The sequence below is a fragment of the Erinaceus europaeus genome, chromosome 1 (genome assembly GCF_950295315.1).
Source record: "Erinaceus europaeus chromosome 1, mEriEur2.1, whole genome shotgun sequence".
NCBI lineage: Eukaryota > Metazoa > Chordata > Mammalia > Eulipotyphla > Erinaceidae > Erinaceus > Erinaceus europaeus.
The window spans coordinates 22390997-22416612 of record NC_080162.1 but is presented as its reverse complement, the minus strand read 5'-3'; the positions used below and the strand labels follow the sequence as shown (position 1 = coordinate 22416612).

Here is a 25616-nt window from a genome sequence, read left to right as displayed (position 1 = left end):
GGCCATGGTGTGACTCCTGGACGAGGGGGTGGGGGAAATAACAGCAGCTGCTCTGGCTCAGCCTGGCTGTGTCTGTCCAAGACTTGGAGAGAAAAAGGCAGAGGGAGCAGGTCCTCCCAGGCATCAGTATGAGAGCTCCTGGGAGATGCCCACTCAGCAGACCTAGGGGAGGGGACTATGCCCCAAGTGCCACCCCTGTTGGGTGTCAGGGACTAGACGGTTATAGAACTGGGGCTCAGCTGCAAAGGGGTGCGGAAGCTACTGTTCTAGCCCCTCACTTTACAGCTGGACCCTGGGATCTGCTGAGGAGTTTGAGGTACTGTGATGGACTCATTGAGAGTTCTCATTAAGGAGCCAGGTGGTGGTGCACACCCACACACTACCACTTCTGCTAGGCAGCCCTAAATCTTATTACCCACCCTGTGAACCTGTGTTCTGAGGTCACCCCCAGGCCTATGATACAAAGCCCATCTCAATTTATATCCAAATAAGACTCTTAGGAGTATTACATACCAGTTGCAGTAGGGACTCAGGCATCACTGACTATTACAAATCCACTGACTGTCTCTCCTTAATTGTGTTGGGGGGGGAGTGCTTAGCCTTACAAGAGGACTAAGCAAAGATTAAAGTTTTCAAACTGATCACTCTCAGTTAGCTGTGACATACACTCGTGCTCTCTTTGGCTTATACTGGGCTTGCCTTACTGGTTTACTTTTGCAAGATGAGATGTTCTACTTACAGTTAGAGGTCAAGTAGGGATTTTGGTGCATGTTAGTGACTAGCATAGACCTGGCTGTAGGGGTTTACATTTCTGTGGGAAATTGTGCAGAGCTAGTGGTGTCCTCTAGATGAGACATGAGCTCAGTAGGTCACCACAGTCCTCATCCATTGTCATTTATCACTGAATAAATGTTATCGTGTCCTGAATCAGAGAATTACATGCAAAGTAAATTATACTCAGTCACCACACTTCACAACTAAAGCAAAAGGCTGTTAATTGGCATTATCTTCATGCCCATGGGTAAACCACACATCCTGCTGCGCAAAGTTGTTGAAGCAGAGTTTATCTCCAAGGCTGTGTTTGGGCCTCAGCCTCTCCTGTCACAACCACCACCATCATATCATCTTCCTAGGTCCCCTGCCAGAATGTAGAAACAGTACCAGGACAGAACAGGCCTTGTTGTCTGGGAAGCAAAGTTGGCGGGCAAAGAATTCAGAAAGAGCATTTGAGGCAGAAGGGCTGGGTCTAATATGATGAGAGATTCTCCAAATGACAAAAACAAAACCAAAAAAAGCAGAGGATGAGGTCTTCAATGACAACAAGCATCTAGGTGGGGCCTGGCCATGGCCTGTGGAGCAGTGAATTTAGGATTTGGCCCAGCCTCAGCTGATTTATGAAGACCAGGATATAACAGAGCTGAGGGACTTTGGACAAAAAGGTTCAGCTGGCATCTAGACTCAGTCTCCTGAATAAAAAAGCAAAAAGACTTAACTTTTTTCTTATCAGCCTATCTAATGAGCATCTGAGAAGGCTTTTGCCCCTTGATGAGAACGCCTTCTGAACATGCACCCTGGCCCTCCCACAGCCTGCTGTTCTCACCACACCACCCCACTCCGGTTTCCCGGAGGCTCCCCCAGAAGTCCACGGGGGGCATAATCCATGCAGGTGGGCCCTCCCAGGTGAGGCAAGCACTTGGCTTGGTAGATGAATTTTAGGCGACCATGAGAAACGTTGCAATTCACTTCATGGGTCCCAGACTGTGGAGACCTGTCACAAGTGCCCAGAAGGTCATCGTCCCAGCCATAGTATTCATCCCAGACCTGCACCCTCAGGGGACCCCCAGTGGACAGAAGCACATCGCCAAAGTCCACTGGTGCTCTCCACATGGGGTCATTAGTATTCCATATTGTGTCAGTCCTCTGCTCCTGGCCTCCAAAGAAGACCTTCAGATAGGCATCAGTAGCAGTAGTGCTATCTCCCCAGAGACCTGCTGCCATGAAATTCATAACCAGCAGCCGGGCCATGCCTCTCTGCCGGGGACAGCAGTTCTGGGTGCTGACTGCTGAGCCGTGGCACACACACTGGCACGGGTCATGGGGACTCTTGTACTGCCCAGTGGGGCAGGGCCGGCTGCAGTCCCTCCAGCGTGCCTTGTGCAGAATGTAGGTGCTCACAGCCTGCCTCAGTGCCTCCCGCCTTGGGTCCTTATTCTTCAGGAGAATGTGCAGTGGCTCCAGGGTGTAGCCCACCAGGCCAGGATTGTCCAGCAGTGAGGCCACCCACTCAGTGAACTTCTCAGGCCCAGCCTGCTGCCCAAACAGCGTGTCATGTGTGGAGGTATGGTTGCCACCCACTATTTCAGAATAGCGTTCCCGGTAGGCCTGGTGGAAGGAGGTCGCCATCTTGTGCTGCTTCTTCTTCTCCTCACAGGCCTTGTATTCAGATGAGCTGGTGGCTTTGCCTCCTATGCTGACCTGGGCCTCAACCTCCAGGCAGTCTGCCACCTCGTCTGCCGTGAGCCCGTCCAGGGCCAGCTCACAGGTGCGCATGGCAGTCAGGGAGGAGAGCCGACCACCCAGCTCCATGGATCGGATGAAGTGGGTGCCATAGTTGGAGACGAGCCTGATGTAGTCACTCTGGGTGGAGGCATTGAAGTGTGGTGGCAGGGCCTTGAGTGCTGTCTTGAAATCATGGTGGAGTGGGGGAGCATGTACCAGGCAGACACTGATGGAGAAGAAACACATTAGGCAAAAGAACAACCCAATTAAAAAGTGGACAGAAGATATGAATAGATAGTTCTCTACGGAAGAGATACACATGGACCACAGACATATGTGGAAATGTTCTAATACACTCATCATCAGAGAAATGCAAATCAAAACTCTGAGATTTCCCCCCACACCTGTGAGAACGGGTTCTGTCAGTAAAACAAGAGAAGTGTTGGAGAGGATGTGGAGAGAGAGCAACTCTACCGCATTGCTGGTGGGAATGCAAACTGGCACAACCACCATGGAGGACAGTATGGAAAATCCTTAAACAAATGCAAATGGAAATGTCTGTTGACCTTGCAATTCCACTACTAGGCATATACCCAAAAGACATAATAACACTGACTTGAAGGGATACACCCACCCCTTCCCCCATGTTTTTAGCAGCTTTATTCACAAGAGCAAAAATCTAGAGACAACCAAAATACCCTTTAACAGATGACTGGATAAAAAAGTTATGGGACATATGCTCAAAAGAGTGTTATACAGCAGTAAAAGGACTGATATTGTGTTCTTTGGGATCAAGTGGAGAAGATGATGCTCACTGAAGCAAGTTAGGAGGGAAGAACAACTACAGAATGGTTTCACTCACATGCAGAATATAGAAAACTGAGTACATGAGTGTGAAAAAGACAAAATGTCAACCTGTTTCCAAGACTGTGGGACAACTGTAGTGGTTCTCTACAGGGGTGAGGTGAAGAGAATACAGACCTTTGGTGACAGGAGTGGTGAATTAATTATTTAATTAATGTTAGTATTAAAAAAGAAACATATCAGGTGGATGTAGCAGTGGGTAATTTCCTTGACATAGGCCAAGACCATTGTAAATAGTAGAACTAAGACTTGAACCCAGATATCCTGGCTCCAAAGTTAAACAAAGAAGCCCAATTCTGTTTGTCACCCCTTGTAATGTAGATGTTTTATATAGCTAATTTTGCTTTACCTTTATGAATAAAATATTTTCTTTCCTTTTATTCTCATTATAAAACTGTTGATATTGTTAGAGGTCAGTAGTGTCTGCTACCCCACACTGTGGGATTGTGAAATTAAATGTATACCTAGAGAAAGAATGGAGAAATATTACTTCTGAAAAAAGGAGAGACTACATTTCCCAGAGATTCCTGCTCCAAGGAACCATTTTCAACCTCAAACAAAAAGCAATCAGGAGAATGGCCCCATATGCTACATCATGAAAAACCCAGGATTGTATCCCTAGACATTCTCATCCTGCTGCCCCAGCTGTCTCTGACTCCTAGCCATAAAATATCTGGTAAATTATAACTGTTGTCATTGTAAAAGTCTCTGTGGTCATTTCTGTACTGTGGATGGACAAAAAGCCCTTTTTTATTATCTTATTTTTATGAGAGATTTAATAGTGATTCACAAGATTCAAAGATAATAGGGGTATAGTTCTATAGATAGGCCACTCCCACCATCAAAGTGCTGTGACTTCACCCCCTCCAGCAGTAACCACCATGGTACTCTCAAGGTAAAGAAAGGAACAACAATCCCTTTATTAGTTCTGGGAATCTATAGTCCCCCAGAAGCCATACTCCAGCATTGGCACTGTTCGTTCCTTTTCCCCCTCATCTACCTGTCTCCTGGGCTGAGCCCCTTATGACTGGGCACTGACAGCACTGGCCATGCAGAGAGGAAGTGCCCTGTCACTGTGGGGGAAATGGGGCCTTCTGTGTGTGGCAGCAGAGTGGGTGCCTGGGAGTCCCCCCTGGAGATCACACAGGACTCTGCAGTTTGGAACCTAAGTCTGAAGTGGCTAATGTTTCTCAGCACCTCAGTCCTAAGCTGTGGAATGTAACTAGGCAGACACAAGTCAAGGTTGAAAGGGAGACTGAGGGGCCATGTGGTGGTGTGAGCGCCAGGTTAAGTGCACACACTGCGGTGCGCAAGGACTCAGGTTCAAGCCCCTGGTCCCCATTTGTAGGAGGAAAGCCTCACAAGAGATGAAGCAAGGCTGCAAGTGTCTCTCTGTCTCTTTCACTATCTTCCCTTTCCTTCTTAATTTCTTTCTGTCTCTATTCAGTAAAATATATATATAAATAAATGAAGATGAAGTTTAAAGGAGGAGAGAAAATATAAAGCTTAGTGACAGGAAGGACACAACTGGTCTCCAGTCCAGTTCAGAATGAACCCTATAGAAAACTGGTAGTGCCAAGGAAAGAGGGAAACGGGCATTCAGTTGACCATAAAGTCACCCTACTGGAACTTTAGTTCCCTTCACCTGTTCTCTCCCTGGGCTCTTCTGTAGCTATGTTACCAGACTGTGAGAACCAGGGTTACAATTTCATGCTTATGAAAACAGCCTCAGTATCCCCAGCCTGCCATTCCAGGACTTTCAGAACACCCAAATTTCTCACAAATTTACAGACCCCTTCCTCACCCACCTTAGACCTTACCTGTAGAACTTACACTCAACCTCATCATTATTAAAGAGGTAGTGGTCCTGGAAGGTCTTCTTAGCTGCGAAGTTAGTCACCTTGGAGTGTGAGCTGGCCATGGTCATTTGTGCATTGACTTAGGGCTTAGGATTCAATTCCAGGCCTACCTTCCAGTCATTGCGGATGCTTTGAGCTGCATCCCGGGCCACACCCTCAGTGGAGCTGACTTTGACACTGACCACCTTGCGCTGGCAGCCTGATCCATGATCCCACCAGTAGTTGAGTGCCACAGGCAGGCTCTGGATGGAGCCCTTCTGCAGGTTGTTAATGCAGAGGATGCAGGAGCCATTGGGCCACAGGTAGTGCTGTGTGTCCACAGGGAAAGAGCCTGAGCGCTGGAGACTAGTCACATCCATGCCTTCTCCTGCCATCCAAGAGCCAGGCACAAAACTGTGGTAGCGACTGCACTCATCTTTCTCAGAGGCATAGCACTGGGCTAGGGCTGCTGTGGGCAGCAGAAAGAGGATGGGCAGCAAGGTTGCCATGGAGCTGCAAATACACGGGTGTCAGATCCCTGTAGACTGTGAGCAGAGGCGTGGAAGATGACTAGGTCACATGGAGGCAGAGGGAACCCAGTGCCTCTCAGGTCACGGCTTATCAAAATTGGAATAGCCTCTGCAAACAGATGGTCCCCAGAAGGAAAAGTGACCTGTCCAAGAACACACAGCCAAGAGGAGCCCCTCCTTATAAATTGGCTATGGAAGCCCTAGTGGGGATCCAGGCTGATGACCCTGTGTCTCCAGACTCTGACCACAGCTGCTCCTGTGTGTTTGTGCATGTATGTGTGTGTGTGGGGGGGTGTCTCTGCACAGAGGAGGAGATAAGAAATGGCTGTAGTGGATTTGGGGAGGGAACTGGAGACTCTAGAGAAGCTTGCATTCTGGAGAATTATCATTTTTTACTCCAGGGAGGAAAAAAAAAACATGCCTTCCCTACACCAACTCTCTTACTGTATTTTTTTCTCTCTCTCTCTTCATGGAGTCCTTAAATATTGAGCACTTGTGCACTGCCTTTATTCTCCGCAGTTCCCCTTAAGGTCCCATATTGAGTCTCACAGATCAACACCCACCTGAATTCTAGTATGAAATCACCCAGGTGTTCACACCCTTGACCCCTGTGGGGACAGGCCTGTGAGTTTGCTCTCAGCCCTCCTGATGCTCCTGTCCACTCCTTGGCCCCACTGCTGAGCTCTGTGGGCTTCTGTCAGGGACTGCGAGTGACCTATTTTCTACACTGGATAACAAATAGCTAGATTTTCCCCTCCCCATTTTCAGGAAGCTCTGAAGGCTGTTATAATCAGAAATCTCTTCTCTCCATCTCACCCTGACTGAGCTCCCTTCAGGTCTTTGGGCGCCAGTGTTGCCAAGGGCAGAAGCCTCTCTGGGACATGGTGGGTTATGGATGCAGGAGCTTCCCTCACTGGGGCCTGTGCCTTACCCAAAGGAGGGACTCGCTGGTGGGATTTCAAGCAACACAGCAGCCCCAGCGAGGTAGAGGGGAAGGAGAATCTTGCAAAGGCTCTAGGATCATTCCACTGAACAGGCTAGAACAGCTCCTCACCTAAATTTAAGACACTCTGTGCCCATCCTCATCATATTCTTCCCCAGAAAGTCTGTTTCCAACTTCTTAGGAACTTCTCAGCTTTCTAGAAGTTTTCTATTAGCAGTTTTTATACCATTTCATTTGGGGCAGTTAATGGTTTATAGCATAGTTATTGACACATGAGTACAGTTTCTCATCTCCCAATGATAGGTGTCTTCAAAACACTTAGATCTTTCCCACCATCATGCACCAGGACCCCCATGTCCTCTCAACTCCCTCCTTCCCCAGAGCCCACCAAAGCTGTCAGTATTTGAAGTGTCTTAGAAACCATGTATCTAATCTCTTCATTTTATATATGAGGAAATTGAGGCCCCTGTGGGCACAGGATCACCATTTAAAGATGGTGCTGTCTGGAACCCAAGTCTTCTATCTTCTGTGTCACAGTACTTCCTGCTCCAACAACTTCTTCCCTGAAAAGAGCGGCACCAACAGTGTCCTGCAGGCCCCACCTGAAGTATCCCAGCCCCCCTGAGCTCCTCATGCCTCCTACCTGTTATCCAGTGTTGAGTTGCTTCTATACAGAATCCTCTCCCCACCAGATGCTCTTAAAGTAGTCATGTCAGCCCGCCCCCAGGTCAACACACAGCTGACCACACAGGCCACTGTTAGAGTAGCCTCCCAGACTCTTCCCACTGCTTCTTGTCCCACCCCCTACTGTGGTTACAGGGCCCCTTCACTCTTCTTTTCCACCTGACTACCCAGCTAGCACCACTGTGTCCTGACCACCCTGTCCTGACAGCCCTCATGAAGCAAAGTGTGAAGGCCTGAGTTTCACAGCCTAGTGGAGCAGCCTGTGGGGTCTGGGGACCCAAAAATAAGACCTAGGCCAGGCCTAAGGGCTCCAAGTTTCTCCTGCAGCAGACAGGCAGTGATGAGCTCCCTGCTCTGACCGTGCACAGTTGTGAAAACTAGAGACCAAATCTCATCTGCTATATTTTACTTTTAGGTTCCTGATTGTTAAACAACTTGTTTTGCTATATATCTTAATGCCTTTCAGCCACCAAGTTGCAGATGCTACCATGACACCAATGTAAATTCCCTGGGCAGATGATCTCACTAATTTGTCCTGGAACCCAGATTCTCCAGAGTCCTATACCACTAAGTCAGAAACAGGCTGGAAGTATGGATTGACCTGCCAATGCCCATGTCCAGCAAAGAAGCAATTACAGAAGCCAGACCTTCTACCTTCTGCTCCCCATAAAGATCTGGGTCCATGCTCCCAGAGGGATAAAGAACAGGAAATTTTCCAGTGGAGGGGATAGGATGTAGAACTTTGGTGGTGGGAATTGTGTGGAATCGCACCACTCTTATCCAATGGACTTATTGATCATAATTAAATCAATAAAAAGAAAGAAAGAAAGAAAGAAAGAAAGAAAGAAAGAAAGAAAGAAAGGAAGAAAACTAGAGACAGGGCAGGGCTGGGCTGAAGCTTGAGCCCCATGCCAGGCTGCCTGGCTTTGTGCAAGTTGGCTGAGTGCCAATGTGTGTCCTGCTCAGCTTCGTTAGCATCTGTGCCCCAATCTTTATAATAAAAGGGATCCCTCCTACAAAAGCTGAATAAGGGCAAGAGACTGTCATACTTTAATGATAACTCTTTAGTCACTACCAGGCCACCCCATCACCTGGAGCCCTAGTCAGGGAATCCTGGGATTCCCACACAGACATGATGGGCCTAGACCTCTAACAGATCCCTCTCACCACTTTCACTGGTCATCTCCATCAGGAACAACATAATGGACCCCTCTGTGGGCCCCTATTGGACCTAGCCCTCAATGTGAATCAATATTGGTAGGGAATGTTCCATTTCCCAAAGGAAGGTTGGTTAGCATACTCTGCCTATCACCCAAAGATGAAGGGTCCTGAAATTGGCACAGCCTGGAATGTTCCTAGCCATGACCTCAGAAGACCAGCTCAGACTTACAGGAATGCAGAGGTTACATAGGCTTCTGTGCTGAATATGGGCCCCAGATCAGATCAATGGGGTTTACAGTTAATAATATTTATATACTTTCCCCATATTTGGGAGCTACTCTCTTCCCTGATTCAGCTTTCTGGTCCTTTTTCCAAGTATGCCACCATCCCCCCAGACAATAGCTTAAGTCACCTACACATTAGACATCAAGTGCAGGCAAAAAACCAGTTGGGTTATAGGCCTCCTGGAATATACCTAAAATGGACCTACTACCTTTTTCCAAAACAGAGACCCCCAAATCTCCATCCACAATATTCTTGCCTTTAGGTTCATGATTAGTCAACAATTTGCTCTGCTTACTAGCTTAACTCTTTTTCAGCCACCAGGTTCCAGGTGCTACCATGATGCCAACTGGACTCCCATGGGCAGACGGCCCCACCCTGTCTTCTGGAGCCTCCCCCCCCAGATCCCTGCCCCACTAGGGAAAGAGAGAGACAGGCTGGGAATATGGATTGACCTGCCAATACCCATGTTCAGTAGGGAAGCAATGACAGAAGCCAGACCTTCCACCTTCTGCACCTCATAATGACCCTGGGTCCATTCTCCCAGAGGGTTAAAGACTAGGAAAGCTATCAAGGGAGGGGATGGATATGGAGTTCTGGTGGCAGGGATTGTGTGGAATTGTACCCTTCTTGTGCTATGGTCTTGTCAGTGTTTCCATTTTATAAATAAAACTTTAAAAAGGGAGAGAGACAAAGAGAGAGAGAGAGACCCCACCACTGATGCAGACCCTACATGCCCTGATGTTCAGGGAGTCCCTACACGTGAAGCGCTTGAACAATGCTGACCCTCAGCAGGTGCTGTGCATGGGACCATCCTCCCTCCCCAGCAGTTGAAGTGGGAAAAATTCACCTTGTTCCAACCTCCATGGCCACTTCCTACCCCCATATTTGCACTGAAATCCAACCCTGTCCAAGCTCTGAACTTCAAATACAGACCTCAACAAGCATCTCCTATTCCCTTCTTCCCTGTTGAGGAAGTCAATGAGCAGAACACTGGTGCTGGCCTGAGCTTGTCACCACTGGGTGGGTGGGTGTGGACCTATGGGACCTGCTGGGAAGGGTCCTCATCATTTCCAAACCTGAGGTCAGGTGGGTGAATTTCCATGAGGTGAGTGACTCCTTGGGCTTCATTTTAGGGGACACAATTTTACCAGTCATAGGTGAGGGCAGGATGGGATGTGGGGGGCGCCTTTTTCACGAGGATGGAATGTGGGGAGGTCTTTCTCACAAGTTCATCCTCCAGCTGCATATGTGACAGGAAACAATAGCCACAAGCCCCAGACCACTTGTGACACCATGGATGGCTCATCCCTTGAGTTTTCATCTTCACCCCACTGTGTCCCAGCTCTTACAGGAAAGGAGCTAAAGTTGTCTTCTAAGAATCCAGCCCCATTTCCTCCCCATGGTGTTGACCCTCCTTCTCCCAGAAAATGCAGGTCCTCTCTCCATCTCTCACTTTTGCCCTGGCCTGCCTTGGATGTGGGGGTTAGATGAGTCGAGAGAGCTCTGGTCATGCAAACACGAACACGAGGGCACCCATGTTAAACCCTGCAAAATGCCTCTTCTAAGAGGAGAAAGGTGAGTCATATGCATTGCTTCTTAGTCTGACTTTGCTTCATAGTTACTGCGTAAGTGTTGCCTATTATTTTAACTCTTTTCTGGGCTCATTTCATCTTCTACAAAATCCACGGGAGAACTGTGAGACTCTTAGCAATGCTTTCATTCCTTGTGATAAATGTGTGTGCTTAGTAGGCTTCTAGTGACTCATGAAATGATTATATCCATAAAGTGCTGGTGGGGACATTTCACTTAAGAGCAAAGATGACCTCGAGGTTTCCAGCTACTGCTTGGGTGATGTATTCTAAATAAAGGGACTTTGCTGTGCCTCATAATGGACTTGGCTGTGTGTCACATCAAGGATTCGGCTATGGGGCTGCTGAGTGGGTTTAAAGCTTTATTAGTTGATAAAGTATTAGGGGCTGTATATTTTAGGTAGCACAAAATAAGCAATTATAGGCAGGGGTAAGTAAGTGAGTCTAATAAGCCCACAAATTAGTTACCAAAAGTTCAGCCCCACAAGATAAACAATTATCAGCAGAGATGTAGGTTACTCGTGGCTGTAGAGGAGTCTTAGACATTACCAGCTAGCTGAGTCGCACCTGTCAAGTTCTCAGGAGAAGCAGCCATGGTGGGCTCCTCCAGCTCCCTCAGTCGAGATACATCTGATCAGGAGAAGATGCAAGGGACAAAGAGGCTAGAATTCCGACTGCTTGTGCTTTTAAGTTCGTTCAGTCCACCCACAATCCATTGTGAGTTTATGCAGATCGTGGTATACTCTGGCCAGGCTGACGTCAGCTGAGTGCTGTGTCCATCTTCCTATGGTCGGCTAGTATACTGTGTCTCAACATTTGGGGTCCAGAGAACTGATGATAACTATCTTCTCCAGTTGACAGACACCACCTACCATGGGCTAAAGCACCATTCCTCCCTTAGACACATATTTCCACAGGAACAGAGTTTGTTCAATTGCCAGATACTCTCTGTAGCATTTGTTATCAGCAACTTTACTGAATACAGTTTATAGGCCAGGCAGTTCATCCATTTAAAGTGCACAATCCTGGGGTCTGGTGGTGGAACACCCAGTTAAGCACACATAGTCCTATGTGCAAGGACCAGCACAAAGATCCAGGTTCTAACCCCCAGCTCCCTACCTGCAGGGGGGATGCTTTACAAGTGGTGAAACAGGTCTTCAAGTGTCTGTCTGTTCCCTGCTCTATCTCCTCCCCTCTCAGTTTCTCTCTGTCCTATCCAACAAAATGGAAAAAAATGGCCACCAGATCAGTAGATTCATAGTTCTGACACTGAGCCCCAGTGATAACTCTAGAGGCAAATAAATAAAGTGTACACTCCAATGATTCTTTTAATATAGTCACAGAATTTTGCAAACAAATTCAGTTTAGAATGTTGTCATCACTCCCTGAAAGATCCTGTACCCACTTGCTGTCTCTACTTTCTGGTTTATATATTTTCCTATTTGGGATATTTTATATTAATAGAATCATACAACATGTGACATTTTTTATCAGGTTTCATTCATGTAACACTGTATTTTCACGTTTCGTCCAAAGTGCAGCTGTCTAGCACTTCACTCCTTTTAGGGGCTGAATAATATTAACATATATATATATATATATATATATATATATATTACATTTTGTTTCTCTTTCATCAGTTATAGACACCAAGATATTTCCACTTTGGGGCTATATCAAGCTAAGCTGCTGAGCCTTCAAGCATCTTTTTCGTATGGTCAGAGGTTTTAATTTATTTCGTGTTATACACCAAGGAGTAGAAATGCTGGATCCGATGGTAACTGTAGAATTAACTTTCTAGGAACTATTTTCCAACATGATAAAACCAGTTTACTTACCTATCAGCAGTGTATAAAGATTCTAATTTCCCTAGATAGTTGCTTTTATCTGACTTTTAAAATTATTATTGTAGTCATGCTTGTGTGTGTTAAGTGTCTTTTTTTTTTTCCTCCAGAGCACTGCTCATCTCTGGTTTATGGCAGTGGGAGTGGGGGGGGATTGAGCCTGGGACTTTGCAGCCAAAAGCATGAGAGTCTCTTTGCATAACCATTATGCTACCTACCCTCTCCTATCTTTATTTTTAAATATTTTATTTGTCTATTTGTGAAAGAGAGATACAGAGGGAAGGATATAGAGCAAGACAGACCAGAGCGCTGCTCAGCTCTGGCTTATGATGGTGCTGGATATTGAACCTGGAACTGCAGAGCCCCAGGCCTGAAAGACTTTTGCATAACCATTATGCTATCTCCCCAGCCCTGAAGGGTCTTTGTATTATGGTTCTGATTTGGATCTCCACAAAGGCTAATGATATTTAACCTCTTCATTTGTGTTTTGGTCATTTGTGCATTTTTCTTGGGAGAAATAGAATTTCATGCTCTTGTTCCATATTTCAAATGGGTCATTTTTCTTTATATTGATGAGTTCTTAAAGCTATCCATTTTAGTTATATGCCTTTATCAGATAGATGAATAGCAATTATTTTATCCTGTTATTTGGGTTGCCTTTTAACTCTCTTGATGACAAGCAGTTAAGCAATTTTTTTTAAAAATCTTGATGAAATCCAATTCACAAATTTTGTCATTGTTGATGATTATAGTTTAAAGTCTTAAGAAGTCATTGTCTGGGGCAGACAAAATGATTCATCTGGGAAGGTGCCTGCTTTGTGTTGCACACATCCCTGGCTCTATCCCGGGCCCCACCATACTGGGGGTGTTTTATTAATATGGTATCTTCCTCCTCAGTCTTTCTGATTCATTCTTTTCTTTTCTCCCATCCAAGTACTGACCCTGCTTGGCTTTCAAGATCAGCTGAGATCAGACATGTTCAGGGAAGTGTGGCCATAGACTGTGTCTCCTTTTCTATGTGATAAAGTTGGCCTAGAGTAGTAAATCCTTGGTAGCATAGAAGATGTACTCCTCTACTTTCCTTCTATGTGTTGTATAGTTTCCATTATGTCATGGAAGTCTACCATCCACTTGGCTTTTGCTTCTGTGTACGGATAGGGTCCAACTGTGTTTCTTCTTACATGTGGATATGGCTTCCATATACATTTTAAGCTTTCAAAATATCTACCTTGACAGAAATTTTCCAGGATTATCTACACAGAAAGCATAAGAAATTGATCCTAGTGACAACTAATGACACAAACTATACTTTACATATAAACTACAAACTATAATCAAAAAGAAGTTGAGCAGAGTATTTAGATATCACTATTATACACATTCTATAGTTCTCAAATGCAGTCTTAGTTGGTATTCCTCTCATCCTGAAAATTTTGTTCTTTTTTCTATACAGCAAAATGAAATATCAAGGTTCTTTCTCACCCCCCAAATCTATTACCCACATTTCTGTCAATGAAGAGTCCTCTGTTTCTGTTCTGTGGAAGCATTTATAAAAGATTGGAACTCAGTTATTTTAGATGAGTAGACTTTTGCCTACTGAATACATGTCAATAGTTACAGCTGTTCATGCTTTGTGTTTTTTTTTTCTTTCTGATATTAGTTTTAACTAGTTTCATTGTTGTGGAAAGTGTTTCAATGTCTACATTTTCACATTTGTGAGCATATGAGTATTGCCAATATTTTCTCACTCTTCCTTAAACAATCTTTTTTTAATTTAATTTTTTATTTATAAAATGGAAACATTGACTAAACTATAGGATAAGAGGGGTACAACTTCACACAATTCCCACCACCAGAACTCTGTATCCCATCCCCTCCCCTGACAGCTTTCCTATTCTTTAACCCTCTGGGAGTATGGACCCAAGGTCATTGTGGAATGCAGAAGGTGGAAGGTCTGGCTTCTGTAATTGCTTCCCCGCTGAACATGGCATTGACAGGTCAATCCGTACTTCCAGCCTGTTTCTCAATTTGCCTAGTGGGGAAAGGCTCTGGGGAAGCAGATCTCCAGGACATATTGGTGGGGTTGTCTGTCCAGGGAAGTCTGGTCGGCATCATGCTAGTATCTGGAACCTGGTGGATGAAAAAAGTTAACCTACAAAGCCAAACAAATTATAGGCCAATCATGGACCTAAAGGCTGGAATAGTGCAGATGAAGAGTTGAGGGGGTCTCCATTTTGTAGATAGCTAGTAGGCATATTTTAGTTATATTCCAAAGGGCCTGTGACTATACTAGTGTTTTTATTTTCTTTTCATTTATTTAATTAATTATATTTATTTATTTCTTCCTGAGCCTGAAATCTGATATGCAGGTGGATCCTTATTATTGCCTGGGGAGGTGATGTCATGGCTGGCGGAAGGACTAGAAAGCTGGATGAGGGAAGAGAGTAGCTCCTAAATATGGGAAGGGTGTATAAATATTGTTGACTGTAAACCTCATCGATTTGAAGTGATCTGGGGCCCATATTCATCTTAGGAGCCTATGTGACCTCTGCATCCCTGTAGATCTGAGCTCACAGTCTGTGGTCATAAAGTAGGATTATTGTGTTTATTTCCTTTATTTTTTTTTATATTCTCTAGACTTCTCATTCTTTAAAAAAAGAAAACTTTTTCTAGAAGCTTTTTTTTTTTTTAGCTGAACTTGGTCTACAAAACTAAAAATATTTTACAAGTACAACTTCACACTTCATCAAATTGTGTTACCACACTCCGTCCCCATCAAACACACTGATATCCCTCCACCAAAGTTCATTGGACCTCCCTCAACCTTGAAACCCACACTCCCCACAAAAAAGAAAGACAGAAACCTTGGTTACCTCAGTTCACAGTTGGAGACCAAAAATATTTTTTCTTTTGTCTTTGATATCTTGTGTTTTTTTTTCTTTTTATTTACTCCAAATTAGAGAAACCATTGACTTTTATATAAGCCTCTTTAGTATCTCTTGTAAGGGTTCAGTTAGTGTTATTGAACTCCTTTAACTGCTGCTTAACTGACAAGCTAATCACTTCTCTTGTTCTCTTGAATAGAGGGAATGACACCATAGCACCAAAGCTTCCCTCAGTGTGGTGGGGACTATGACTGCACCTAGATCACAAAGCAGGCACATGACTCCAAGAACTATCTTGCCAGACCTTAATCATTTTAAATGGACCAATTCAAAAAAAATTTTATTTCACCTTAGAGACGCTAGACGCTATTATGGTTTATTTTCTTTTCTGTCCATCCATTTTAGGTAAGACCCTCTTAAAAAATTAGTTGAGTTCTTGTTTGCCGCCCAGTCTGAGTAACTATCAATGTAACTGTATGTAAGTACTAGTATAGTCTTGTTTCCTCCATTTCACATACAACATGAAGCATACTGAAATATTGCTCCACATTTTGTATTTGTTATGAAATAATACCATCTGAGGATCTCACCATGTCAGCACATAGGTTTCTGAATATATTTATTTTTCACACTGTTGCATAAGATTTCTTTATATGGTTGAAACACGGTTTCTCTTATCAGTGGACTCTTGGCTGTTTATAGTCTTTCACTCTTACAAACAATGATGCAAATAAAGTTGCTTTGTACATAGCTCACTTTGGATAAGTGTAGCTGTACCTGTGGAGTAAGCTTATTGAAGATAAAGTGTTGTGTCAATCCTTATCCATATTCAGTTTGTTACAGATTACATGCATATGTACATATACATATACCATCACATACATGCAAGGGTGTGCAAGGATATGCAAGCACATCCATATATACATGCAATCCATAGATATGACACCAATTTTCACAGTAACCAGCAATATACAGTGAGCCATATCCCCCTCAGTTGTAGGTAAAGACTGTTTTCAAACTTCTAAGTTTTGTTGTTGTTGTTCAGTGAATTTTTACTTGTAGTAATTTGTTTCTAATTTATAAACTTTATTTCATTCAGTTCAATTTTGTGATTATGTTTTCTAATCCTTTAAAGCATTTTAAGTCATCAAACATAGTCACTTAAAATTTTATTTTTCAGTTTCTGTCTCTGAGTATCAGAAGAAAATCACGAAGCAGAACTTGGACTTGGTGCATTGCACCAACGTAAAATACTCTGGGGGTGGAGGGAGGGCTCAGATCCTGGAACATGATAGTTGAAGAGGACCTAGAAGAGGCTGAATGAATTGTTATGTGGGAAACTGAGAAATGTTACGCAGAAATAAACTACAGTATTTTACTGTCAGCTGTAAGCCATTAATGCCCTCAATTAAAAAAAATTGTTTGATATTGCCACTTTCTGAAACCACTGATGCATGTAAGTAACTCTTTATATCATTATTTCAGCCAAATCACCCTCCTCTGGGTGGCCTGTGTCCTTGAATGCTTTGCTAGTGAGTTTAGCTTGTGAGCTCATGCTCTGCTGTTCTTTATGTGTAGAACTCCCACAAAGCTTGGCTTGAGAACATTCCTTCACAGCAGGTTTGCATTTGCCTCTGTGGGACACAGCCCTGTTTCACCAGCCCACCTGTTTATGTCTGTTCTTTGCTTTGGCCTGTTCTCACCTGTATGAGAAGTATAAGTTGGAGCCTCAGATGTAGGCAAAGCAAGTCTGTGGTTATGATGTTGTAGAACAGACTCTGTCCCACCATGCAGATCTGAGACTGAGATAAACAAGTATCTTTCTTAACTCCCTTTCTCAGAAAGTAAATTCTTCCTACAGTTTGTCCCTCCTTGTGGTAGCACTTCCAGAGTTCACTGAGGTTTTATGTTGGATGATTTCAGGTACAATTCCCAACACCCCTTTCTTTCCTTCAGACGTCTTTGTTTCTCACACCTGGGATTAGCATATATTCTCAAGGTTTCCATGGTCTTCCTGCCCTCCTCTCCATTTTATTTCTTTGGGTTTGAGCCCCTTAGTATTTTTTAATACTTATTATCAATTCCATTTATGCTTCCTAATAGAAATTGTTACATGCTGTCTATCTCTCTTAGGCATTTTTTGTAGCAGGAGACATTTTAAGGAAGATTATTCAATAATATTTGATTTCACAAATGTTAGTTGTTCAGGGTGGTGGTGCACCTGGTAGTACACATACATTACAATATTCAAGGACCTGGGTTCAAGCCCCCAGTCCCCAAAGCCTCACAAACAGTAAAGCGGTGATGCAGGCATCTCTCTTACTCTCCTCCCTCTCTGTCTCTATCTTCTCTCTTAATTTCTTTCTATCTTTCTCCATAAAAGGAAAAAAACAAAGAACAGTGACCACTGGTAACAGTGGAGTTGTCATGCAGATACCCAGCCCCTATAGTAGCACTGATGGGGAAAAAAACAAAACAGAATAAAACAAAACAAAAATATTCAGTGGCCCAGGCAGTGAGACAGTGGCGTAAGCACACATGTTACTATGCACAAGGGCATGGATTTGAGCCCCAGCTACCCACCTGCAGAAGTGACATTTCATGAGCAGAGAAGCAGGTTTTCAGGTGTCTATCTTTCTCTCTCCCTCTCTATCTCTCCCTCCCTTCTCAATTTCTCTCTGCCATATCTAATAAAATAGGAAGAAAGGATAAAATTTTTATCTAATAAAAATGGCTGCCAAGAGTGGTGGAGTCACAGGACCACCATTAAGTCCCAACTGTTACCCTGATGACAAAAACAAATAAACAAACAAATAATTGTTCAATAAATATTTCATCAATAAAATTCAAGGAAATAAATATTGACTGATTATGTACTGTGTGCTGAACTATTTTATAATTCTATTATATTCCTAAAGATTCAAAAGAATCTGATGGATATACTATTAGCTAACTCACTTGTCTTTAGATAAAGGGGAGTTCCGCTCTGTTTTAACAAAGAGATTGAAGCCTCAGATGGGTGACAACATTTTCAGATGAGAGCAACACAATTTTGATACGTTTTTTTACCTTTATTGGAGGGTTAATGGTTTACAGTTGACAGTAAAATACAGTAGTTAGTATATGTGTAACATTTCTCAGTTTTCCACATAACACTCTAACCCTCACATAGGTCCTCCTCCACCATCATGTTCCCCTCCTTTCCCCATGATCCCCAGTCAAACCCAGTCCAAGTTGTACTTTGTGTTTTCCCTTCTGTTTCTGTTTTTCAGCTTCTGTCTATGAGTGGGATCAACTCAGATTCATCCTCCAAGAAGGCATTTTAACACTCTTGTTTGAGATCCACCTCACTACATTAAGTTGTGTTGACTAATACACATGGTTCCAGATGACAAATGTGCATAGAATGGAAATGAGTAGCAGAAAAAGAAGACCCTGCCTCTTTGCCCTTCTTTATCAGTGAGGTAATGGGTGTTTCTATAGGGTTATCTTACAGTGGGGATCTATCAAGATACAATACTTACAGGAACTAGAAAGATATCAAGCTCCTAGCCCCCTCCTATCTTTTATGTATTTCTCTTTCAGACTTCCTTTTTATTGTGGGGGGAGATTAATGGTTTACAGTGCACAGTAAAATACACTAGTTTGTACACTGTGACATTTCTCAGTTTTCCACATAACAGTCTAACCCCCCAGGTCCTCCTCTGCCATCATGTTCCAGGACCTGAGCAGCCCACCCCCTATCCCAGAGTCCTTTACTTTGGTACAACACACCATCTTTCAGACTTCTTCACCTTTCACCTCCTCATCTTTCTCTGCTTTATTCTTCATTATTAGCTGAATGTCTTTTCAAATCACTCATCTGCCTTGGTTGTCCCATTGGGACCATTAAGAAATGATAGCTTCCACCTTCCCCCAGGGCTTCATGGCTCATTTTCTTGATTTTGTGTGGAGTAGACTTTACAGTTTATAAAGACTTTCACACATATTATTTCATTAACACTTAGACACATCAGATAGAAGCTGATTGTTGCTCTCTGTAGTTACTTTATTTAATGAAAAAACTGAGACCCAATAAAAAGTAACTGTCCAACATCATGAACAACAAGAAGTGGCAGAGGAGAGATCCAACCCAGGTGTTGTGGTTCCAGGCCAGTGTTTTCTTAGGAACTCAGCTCACAAACAGATTCCCTGTAAATCCACAGCCAAGTGAAATTCCAACTGGATCCTAAACACCTCAGTCAGGTCCCTGATAGCTTAGATTTCTAAGAACAGTAGGTCTGCTGTTTCTCTGTAAAAGTGATGACCTCAGATTACAGAGTTTAGAGAACTGTTGTGAGTTCGTTCATACTTTGTGGGTTGTGTTTGACCATGTCTGGGAGTCCTGTAATGGGTTACTGGTGGTCAAGGGCTTGTGAAAACATGAATATCTCACCAAACTCAAACCTGAGTGGAAAAAAAAAAAAAAGAAAGGAGAGAGAAGGAGGAGGAGGAGAAGAAGAAAACAAAAGAAAGGAAAGGAAAGGAAGTGGAGAAGGAAGAGAGAGAGAAAGAAAGGGATGGGGGAGAATTCCTAAGTAACATATCTAACTAATGACTCTTTGGAAGGAATTGAACAGTGTCTGAGACTTTTCTGGGTTCTCTTCAGCTGACAATGTTTCTTTCTAACCCAGAGCCCCCTGTATGTGACCAGCACAATGCCCTGCCCACATTCATCTACTGAGAAACCAGACATAGAGTCCCTTTAAAAAATTTTATTAATGATTCAATATTTATTTACAAAATTACATGTCAACAGGGGTATAATTCCACACCATTCTCACCACTGGAGTTCTGAATCCCTGATCCCTCCAGTGCAGTCCACTGCAGTTCTCCCAAGGTTGCAGACATGGGCTAACCATCATCCCTACAACTGTCTACATTTGTACATAATTGCCCCCTTTTTCTTCCAGGTCCAGTCCTCTCTTCCCCTCCAAGCTACACATACAATAACTGTATTGCTACATCCAAATATCTCTCCCCTTTTCCTATTCTCTCTCTGGGACCTGATGGAGCTTGAGTTCAGAGTTCTCTTCCTCCTGTCACTTCTCTCCCACTGGGAGTATGCATCAAAGTTGTTTTAGGGGTACAGAAGATAAGAGTTCTGGCTTCTGTAATGGCTTCTCCGCTGAACATGGGCATTTACAGGTTGATCCAAACCCCCAGCCTGTGTCTCTCTTTCCCTAGTGGGGCAGAGCTCTGGAGAAGCAGGTTCGAGGACATACTGGTGAGGTCATCTGCCAAGAGAAATCAGAACAGAATCTTGGTAGTGTCTGCAACTTGGTGTCTGGAAGGTGGCAAGACATACAGCGAGACAAAATGGTTAATGAACAGAAACAAAAAAGTAGGAACAGAGCAGATGAGATTAGGAATCCTAGGGTGGAAGAAGGCTAGCAACTCCACCATAAGCATGTTTCTAGGGGCCAGCATCTATGATAGTTGCTGCCTGAATTTGATGGCTAGCATGCAATTGGATAAAAACAATATCTCAGAAAACAGTGTCAGAATAGAGAAGAGGGCTGGAAAGTTGGATTAGGGCAGAGAATAGGTCCCATTCTTGAAAATATTCTGTGGATAGAATTAACAATTTATAAAAATTTCCATTTAATAAATAAATAAATTTTAAAAAAAGAACTTAGATATATCAAAGTCTTGAATTGTTCAGCATATAACCAATAATGGCTGTGGTATAAGTGTTATAATTTAAGAAAATCTTCTAAAGTTATGCACAATCTTAACAGAGACCACTTCCAGATAGTCATCCAAAGTCAGGTTCAGGCTGGTGCATGCACTCAATAGTAGCGAACATTTGTAGTCTTAGCACAAATGATTCTGAGGGCTTCCAAATGCTCCAAACAAATCATTGCCTTTTGTCTTGCCCCTACTGAATGCTGCATGTGGATTTTGTTCAGGTAATGTGCTCATTCTGCAACATGTATGTAGACACTTCCTGGATATAGTCGCCGCCATATTTGTCAGATAAAACTCAATTACTTGGGGCTTGGGTGGTAGCGCAGCAGTTTAAGCACTCATGGCACGAAGTGCAAGGACCGGAATAAGGATCCCGGTTCGAGCCCCCAGCTCCCCACCTACTGGGGATTCGTCTCACAGGCGGTGAAGCAGGTCTACAGGTGTCTATCTTTCTCTCCCCCTCTCTGTCTTCCCCTCCTCTCTCCATTTCTCTCTGTCCTATCTAACAACGATGACAACAATAATAACTACAATAATAAAAAAACAAGGGCAACAAAAGGGAAAATAAATAAATAAAATTTTAAAATTAAAAAAACACAATTACTTTATATTCCTTTCAAGCAATATGCTTACTGCTGTGGATCTGTAACTCACTCTGGGGGGGGGATCTTTTAATGAATAATAATTATTTGGTTTATGAGATGCTATGAAACTCTAACACAAAACACTATTTTAGTAACATTTGACAGCAGCACCAGTAAAGCTTAAGACTTTTGTCAGTGGAGGTTTATAATTGTTTTAAAAATTACCATTTTGTTGAAACGTAGCTCAAGAGATGATCGTGCAATAGCGATTTTTATGAGATATGTGGTGAGTAGCGATTGGTCAATTTCATGATCATTTCTCGCTATTAATTTCCTAACTTGAAAGCAGCTGCGATAAATGAGTCTCAACTGTTTAGTCAAAAAAGAAAAAGAAAAGAATTAACTATTTACCCCAGTGAGGGAGTCTTTATTTAGTACTTCCATTGAGTTTAGTAAAGGTGCTGCTAGGTACTGATGATTATAGAGAGTATGGAAGTCAGGATCCCATGCTCAAAGCAGACTACAATCTAGTGAAGTTTTACCACCATGATAGAGTTTACATCACAAGCTTTGGATCCAGAATCAAGATCTCTGGCCTATCACTTACTGCCTACAGTCAACCTGGATGAAGTTCTGATTTCTTTAATTCTCGGTGCCAACATATGCAAAATAAGGCCAATAATTGAATTTACCTGGATAATTATTTGTGACACAAATTTTAATTAATTGATGATCCCACTTTGAAATTTAGATCAATCATTTGTAAAAATAAATAAAAATTAAAAGGAACTCCCATGAATAATCCTATAATTCAGAGTTTCTCTATGGCGTTTAGATTAGAAATAAATACTAAAGGCTTAACATTGAGTATATGGTCTAAGTAAAGCCTAGTTCATTTGATACAAAAATCATAAAGGGAAGCCCAGGTGTTTGTGCAGCAGGTAGACTAGTGGACTTACATACACAAGGCCTCAGTTTCCAACCCCAGTGCAGGGTAATGCCAGGGTAATGCTCTGACTCTTTCTGCCCCCCTCTTATTAATAAATAAATGAATGAATGAATAAAACCTTAAAGGATGTGTTGGGATCTGGGGCTTAGAAATTAGTAGGACAGTGTAAACTAATGGTTTGGGATTTGGTTAACTCACTGATGCCATCAGAGTAGGGCAAGATGGGTTTCAGGGAGAGGAATAAAAGGAGCAAAGGAGCAGAGGCAAGGAAGAAAAAGTCACGTCAAGGAAATTGGTCCGACTTGTGGGTGGGTCTATTATGTATATACATATGGTCAGGAGTTAATGGCCATTATTATTATTCTAAATATTCTATATTTAACACTTGTAATTTGGCTTGCACTATGAGAATAATTGTATAATATGATGTTTATGTTTTATTTTATTTATAATATGATGAAATTAATCCTTGCTATAACACATGGTATCTTGAGTCTCAGCATCCAAATAACCTTTCCAGGACACACCCCCACACCCACAAGAAATTATTGAGGGGAGCATCCAAACTGAATAGAACAATGAGAAACCGAGTGAAAAGAAAACCCAGATAAAATAAGGGAGGGAAACAGGAAGTGGCTCTCAAATTCCTCTAGTTGCATCTTAAAGATATTCTTCAGTGAATCAGAAGGGGGAGCCCTAGAGTCAGAAATCCTTTAATTTGATGTAGTTCCATTTGTCTATTTTTGTTTTAGTCCTTCTTGTAATTGGATTCGTATCACTGAAGATGCCTATAAAATTTAGATGGAAAGCTGTTCTGCCAATATTTTCCTCTAAGTATTTGATAGTTTCTGGTCTAACATCCAAGTCCTTGGTCCATTACAGAATTTACTTTTCTCTCAGTATTTTTATCACTGTTTTCCCATCACATGGGCTTCAACAATCCAGTCCATTTTTTCAGATAAAGAAGAGAAAATATAGACAAAAGAGAGAAATAAATACACCATAGCACTGAAGCTTCCCCCAGTGTGGTGAGAGTCAAACTCAATCCTGGTTCACAGGATGACAAATCAGGCACCCTTCCAAGTGAGCTTTTTTGCCAGCTGTGTTGCTTTTAGATAACAAAGTATGTGAACCCTCAGCAAGACTTGGGTAGAAAGAGAAGAAATGATTGCACAATGTGAAAGAAACAGCATTATGGGTCTATATCCACTAGAATGATCATAAGAAGCTATCATATACAATCCAGATAAAATTAATTCATCTTCTTAAAACAATAGCTTACAAAAACTAGCATGGAAAAAAGTTTAAATCTCAACAGTCCTATACCTAGAAATAAATATTTCTCCTTTCCTTAAGATAAAGTTGTCATAAAGAATGCCCATAAAAGTCATCCTCTGAAGTGCCAAATATTGCAGCATTCAGGATCTCACAAAGGCCTGGAGGTGGCTCACCCAGTAGAGTGCACAGATTACCATGCACAAGGACCAAGGTTTGCATCCCCAGGTACCACATGATAGTGCCTATAGGACAGCTTTATATAAAGCACTGAATTAGTGTACTCCTTCTCTCAGTCTCTTCCTCTTTCTATGTCACTCTCTGCTCCCAGCAGAGGTGGGATAGTGCAGACTGGGAGTTGTAGCAACAACCTCAGTAGCAAAGAAGGAAAAAGAGAAAACCAGTGTTGGGCACCCACTCTAGTTCCTGGGCATGCCTGTTATCCTCCCTGCCTCAGTCTCTGTTTACACACCTCTGAGTTTCCCTTTCAACAGGTAGAGAAACTGAGGCTCAGGGAGCTTAAGTAAACATTCCCTGAGTGGCACACTGGTAAGCTGATAGCCAGCATTGTTTGCTTTCCTGAAGCCATTCCAGCTTTTGTATCTACTAGGGACAAGGCGGGGGTGGGATATGGAATAGTCTGCCCTACTGGGGGTGGCATGGACTGCCTAGGCTGGAGTGAAGGCAGTGGACTTGGCCACACAGCTGAGGAGCCTTGGTTAGACATGAGATCTTATGTTTCTCCTCAATGCAACCTGTGTGCCCCAAACACAGCCCACGTCTGCTCTCCCGTCCCCAGGTGGCATCAAGGCTGGCATCTATAAGAGCCTCAGCCAGCTGGGCTTCCCTGGGATGGAGCACATGGGGCACCAATCCTCTATGTTGTACCACTGCTGGCAGAGCAATAGCCCTGAGCCTTCTGCTTTTGGGGACTTCCTGCCCCTCCTGCAGGCCCCTATGCAGCCTCCATAGCTTCTGCACACACAGACACACACAGACACAGATATACACACAGACACACACAGACACAGATACACACACACACACACACACACACACACACACACACACACGCTCTTCATTTAGCAGTGACCATGAGAAAGTGGTTGGGGTTGGGACTCCATTCATGAGAGGTCTTACAGGGAGAAAGCCAACAGAAGTCAGACTTGGGGATGGCAGGCCCCAGGAAGGCCTGCTGAGTGGTGGTGGTGGGGGCAAAGGGGGCTGCTCTCAGCCCTCTAAGGAGCTCACTCCCCAGTGGAATAGCCAAACAGAACCACTTGCTGCCCTGCCCTCCCTTGACCCCTCAGCACAGTCCTGACAGTCCAGAGCAGAGTGGGCAGCTGGTTACTGACCAGCCACTCACCCCCACTGCTCTGCCCCTGGCTCCCTTCCTGCCTGAGCAGGGCCTGCTCCTGGCTTCCCGGGAAGCAAACACAGCTCTGGGGAGGACGTGCTACCTTAAAGGCAGCTTCACCAGGTTTTCTTGCCTCTCCTGCTCCAGCTCCAGCTCCAGCTCCAGCCTAGAGACTTCTGGAAGAAATGACGGCCACATGGCCTCAGAGGCCCATGGAGGTCTCTGCCTCTTCTTTCTCCCACCCCAGCCCCCTGCTGGCAGGACTGTGGAGATTTCCAGGGATTTGGGGATATCTGGGAGTTCTCTTGGGGGGAGAAGAAAGGTTCCAGAAGAGGGTGCTGCCCTGAGGACTGCTGGGTTTTCCAGAAGAAGCCTGTGAGGCTTGCTGAGAAGCCAAAGGCCACACTAGGAGCCTCTTCTTCCCTTCTGTTCAGCATGGCCCCGGAACCATCCATCTTCAAGTCCTGACTCATTTCAGAGGTGGGTGAATGTTGGAGGCAGCTCTGGACACTGGAACCTTCTTCCATTTTCTGGAGAAGAAGGGGAAATGCCAGTCCTCTGGAAAGTGTTGTAGCCAGGAGTGTTAGGGAGGGGCCTCG

General features: G+C 43.7%; 1 protein-coding gene across 1 annotated transcript; it reads right to left on the bottom strand.

Annotated features, from left to right (window-relative positions):
• Positions 1–1596: 1596 nt before the first annotated feature.
• On the bottom strand, positions 1597–25215 carry LOC103114483 (perforin-1-like). The gene is given in 3 exon segments (XM_060204659.1): positions 1597–2725; positions 5184–5714; positions 25121–25215. Coding segments are annotated over 3 exon segments (1755 nt in total).
• Between the last annotated feature and the right edge of the window lie 401 nt (positions 25216–25616).